General features: G+C 38.4%; 1 protein-coding gene across 1 annotated transcript in view; it reads right to left on the bottom strand.

Annotated features, from left to right (window-relative positions):
* LOC107750682 (E3 ubiquitin-protein ligase PDZRN3) overlaps nucleotides 1–2,926 on the bottom strand; it is a 16,610-nt gene extending 13,684 nt beyond the window's left edge. Inside the window, exons 1-2 of the mRNA XM_016566186.1 lie at nucleotides 2,818–2,926; nucleotides 2,220–2,315 (exon numbers count right to left, since the gene is read on the bottom strand). Coding sequence (XP_016421672.1) covers nucleotides 2,220–2,315; nucleotides 2,818–2,913 — 192 coding nt within the window. The 5' untranslated portion in view covers nucleotides 2,914–2,926. The remainder of the gene's footprint in view (nucleotides 1–2,219; nucleotides 2,316–2,817) is intronic.
* Between the last annotated feature and the right edge of the window lie 1,913 nt (nucleotides 2,927–4,839).

Here is a 4,839-nt window from a genome sequence, read left to right as displayed (position 1 = left end):
TTCTGGGTGGTCTGGGTGGTTGCTAGGCAGTTTTTAAATGGTTATATAATATTGATTTCAATTGATGTATTTTGTGCATATTGTGCATATTGGTTAATTAACAGCAAACTCATATGTGACCCTGCAGCACAAAAGCAGTCGTAAGTCGCTGGGATATATTTGTAGCTATAGCCAAAAAAAACATTGTAGGGGTCTAAAAATTTATGACAAAAATCATTAGGATATTAAGTAAAGATCATGTTCCATGAAGATATTTTGTAAGTTTCCTACTGTAAATATATCAAAACTTAATTTTTGATTAGTAATATAATATATAATATAATATAATAATGATTAGCTAAGAACTTCATTTGGACAACTTTAAAGATGATTTTCTCAATATTTAGATTTTTTTGCACCCTCAGATTCCAGATTTTCAAATAGTTGTATCTCAGCCAAATATTGTCCGATCCTAACAAACCATACATCAATGGAAAGCTTATTTATTCAGCTTTTTAAAAAAATTTCAAAACATTGACCTTTAAGACTGGCTTTGTGGTCCAGGGTCACATATGTAGTTCATCCAATCAGGTTTTATCGGTTTAATAATACATGCATTCATGATTTGATGAAGTTTATGGGATATTTTTAGAAGAATTATGTAGCCTACTTTTAAATGGCTGACAGAAATGTGCAACGAAAACTTTTATTTTTAACGAGTTGACAATTTGAGGCGACACGAGCGTCCGTTGACTATGCAACAAAATTACGCAGTTTAACTATATGCAAATGAGCAGCGACAGCCAATAGCATTGCATACAGTAGATACTGCAGTTGAGTAGAAACGCCTACTAAGTTAACCCACAATGCAGATTAAATCACTGTCAGTGTGAACGCACCTAAATTAATAAAGAAAAAACATAGGAAAATGTGCTTAACATTTAAATTCAACATGAATTCTATCGATTGAACAGTCCTCTATCGGAGCGCGAGAGTCACTCTGGTGGCTCACAGTCTTCAACCGTATTTATGATCGCTAGTTGCCTGGTAACACATAACTTACATAATATGTGACTCCTCGCCTCTCGGTCTGTGACGGATGAAGAGAATCACACGAGAACCAGAACAACAACAATCCCTCAGATCTGAACTCGCGCCGCTGCTCTACATTCTAGAACGCAGCTTCTAGATTCATTTGGTCTGCATTAATTGGTTGCCGTTGCATTTTGACTATATTACAGATGCATTTCACTACACCACATTATTTTTAAGGCAAGACACTACAGGCAAAAACATTCATCCATATTTTTTCATGCACTGGTTCATTTTGAGATTTTGGGCTTTTTGGCTTTTCAAAATGTTGTTTCAGTGGAAAGAAAGCATCCAAAATATTTAAGTGTTAATTTCATTGCATTTTATCTATTTGTGTCACTATAGATTTCGAAATTTTTAAAGGCCATTTTCTCATAATGAGTTTGTTTCTCGAATTCAACGGCACTTACATACACCAGTTTTATTCAGATTTATATTCTGAAGGTTTTTACTGAAGGGTTTGTTTATAGGTCATTTGACTGGTTTTATTTTTGCACTTAATCTATTTGCGTCAGTAAGTATTACATATCTTTAAAGGCCGTTTTCTCAAAATGAGTTCGATTCTCCACTTCAGCAGCACTTACATAAACCATACTTAACCGTTTTATTCATATCCATATTCTGAATTTTTTCAATAGAGGGGTTTGTTAATTTATCATTCAAACTGATTTATACAACGTTTTACTGCCTAAAACATGGTCAAATTTTAATTTTTTTCCCTTTTTAAACCTTTAATATGTCAACAAAATCAAATTTTGCACCTTAATTAAGATTGCTGTTCTGGGCATTTATTCGAATTAGTGCGTATTTAATCAGATAATGCATATTTAAACATAACATTTCAGAAAGCTAGTACCAACAACATTTGCAATTCTTAATGTAATCAATCAGCTGGAGAAGAAAGATGATATATATTATTTTTTCAGTTTATTTTACCCTAAACACCATGTGATGTCTTGCCTTAAACGTACACTTTGTACACTACCCAGAGTGCACACTGAATGTTCAATAATTCAGCGGTTCTTCGTCAATTATAAAACTCTACTGTTTAACTCTAGGGGAGTCGGAAAATGAGCCTATTTTCAAAAATAGTGGCGTGTTCCTTTAAGTCCCGGTCATATATTCACGCTGTATTTTGTGACTCTCACCTGACTCTGGAAACTTCTGGGTTCCTCCAGATTGGTGTTGCAGCATCCGATCAGACAGTTCTGTGCCGGAGACACGCCGCTGGAGAACTCATGGTCCTGAAACGAGCACAAAATACCATTAAACAGAACCGGACTGCTGTTCACTCCAGAACTAAGTCAATTTTGGATTATCACATCAAGATGAGCATCATTATTACGGATGGTGATGTGATTTCAAACCCTTTCTGCTCTTGTGAGAAGAACATCCGAGCATTTCCGCTGCTTTCCTGATGAATTATTAGCATAATGAGGCTGTGATGTGGAAGAGTGATTATTATAAATGTCTGTCTGTCGCTTTATTAAAGGCTGTTTCCTCCTGCGCAATGCACATGTGAAATGTGTGTATTTATGTGAATGGCTATTCATTTTTATAAATAAGTAATAAATAATAATTTACTAACGAAATTATACATATTATAAATGCATTATATACAAATTATAATTCATTATAAAGTTTTAGCATTTTCTTTAAATAAATGGTAAATTAATAACTATGTGTATCTCATCATGAATATTAACAGCTCACACTCATCATAATCTGATGATGTTAATATCTTACTTTGTAGGCCAGGCGTTCTCTGTGCTCCAGGTCTCTGGGCGTGTTTGGTAGGTACTCGTACCTGCTTCCGTCTCTATGGGTCCCGGGCAGGGTCATGTGATTGTAGTACGTCCTGCGAGAACAACAAACACTCATATATTACACTTATAAATATCTGTGTGAATATTATATGCTGATAATACAAGCCACGCCCCCTTCCTCCAGCACACATCTCTGGCTCCGCCCCCTTCATCTAAGATGCTGTTATTGTGTTTGCAAGGAGCTTCTGTGAGCTGCTAGCCGTTGCCGGCATACATGAACACACACACACACACACACTCACACTCACACACACACACACACACAGAGCTGCAGTGAGAGAGACGCGCAGCAGAATCAGACACACAGACAGAGCGTTGTCTCTCCTTTCTCTCTCTCTGAGCACTCGCTCCAGAACACAGACACTCCAGCACTCAGGCCCCGCCCACCTCTGCCACGTCCCCGCTGTGATTGGCCAGGCAGCCACGTCTGTTGGCGGAAAGCGAGAGCTGATTGGCTGGCGGGGTTCAGCCCTCATCAAACGCTCGTGGACTGGGTCTCCGCCGTTCAGTCGGAGCTGTGAAGACATAAATATGCACTTAATTAATGAGGGGAATTAATTAACGCACTCATCACTAGTCCTAGTATTAAAGTATTAAAGTTGAGTGTGTGCATCGTCCCTAAATCAAGAGCTGTGCTGGTACTAAGTGATCAGGTGCACCATTTTCAGCTGCTACATCAAAGAAATCACACAAAATAAACATGAAAAGAAACTGCATAGCATCCACCCACAACACTGTATCAAATATATAGCAATGTTAGGATTCTTGATATTTTCAAAGGACTGATACTTAAATGAGACTTATGAAATAGCAACGAAACAAGAACAAATATCTGTTTAAAGACAATAACTAAACAAATTACCTATGCTGCTGGTGTATTTCTGGCTCAGATGTGGCTCTTTTATAACTTAATGGAGATCTCACTTTGGTTTCATTTATGTATCAACTAAATCTCAGATGTTTCTCCTGAAATACCTTGAGAGAAATTAAAATGTAAATAGCAGCATTTTTGGAATTCATATTCTTGGAGTCAATTTTGAGATCTCAGACTTTCTCAAACTGTGCTCAGAGCTCTTCTATAACTCTAGAGGAGACGCATGTGAGATTACAGGGGTGTTTTTCTCAGTAGAAGCTGGAGACGTCAGGAGAAAGCCTAGGAGAAACAACTGAGACACTAAAGAGACCTCTCTGCCCATGCCAGCGTGTTTTCGTTGGGTTTTTAAGGATTTTGAGACCGAGTTGCCCTGCTAAACTCACTGGTGGGAGATTCGGGACGTGAGCGGAGCTGACAGCCGTCAGGAACATGCATGCGTCTCTCCTGCGGGCAACACATGCAGCGAGGAAAGTGCAAATCTGTGTCAAGCCATCAGAAGTTCCAGTAAACCAGAAGAGAGGCATGAATAAATAAACTCAGTGTCCTTAAAGTCAGGGCTCTGCGAGCGGCTCGGAGGAGAATTATGGGAGAGATGGAGACAAAAGGATGTGAAAGAATCAAGCACTCACGCTGGAGGAAAACCTGTAACGCAAATACAGCATTCGAGGTTGGGTTGGTTAGTTGTTATATATAAACACATAGGAATAATGTTGTTGCACTTTTAAAGCTCAAGAAACCTCACTGAGTTCTCAGGATCCACTTTGTCTCAAATGTTTCTCCTTAAAGAAAAGATGACAACAAATAAAAAACTTAATGTGGACAGCGGCTCAGCTCATTTGCTCTCGGGAGAATTTGATGAGAAAGGTCTGAGTTCAAATTGAGATCTCCGATGTTTTTGATTGGAGGATTCGGAATCTGAGCACAGTTTGAGACTTAAGAATTCTTTCTGAAATTCTGAAGTTGAACATCAGATTATCGGGGTCTTTTTCTCAGGAGAGACATCTGGGAAGCAGGAGACGCACCGGCGGTCTTATCTAGGAGAACAGCTGAAATATCGTGCTGATCGTT

This window comes from Sinocyclocheilus rhinocerous, unplaced genomic scaffold, assembly GCF_001515625.1.
Source record: "Sinocyclocheilus rhinocerous isolate Xijiao unplaced genomic scaffold, SAMN03320098_v1.1 scaffold302, whole genome shotgun sequence".
NCBI classification, from domain to species: Eukaryota; Metazoa; Chordata; class Actinopteri; order Cypriniformes; family Cyprinidae; genus Sinocyclocheilus; species Sinocyclocheilus rhinocerous.
The sequence above is the reverse complement of the archived record's forward strand: the minus strand, read 5'-3'. Positions and strand labels throughout refer to the sequence as shown.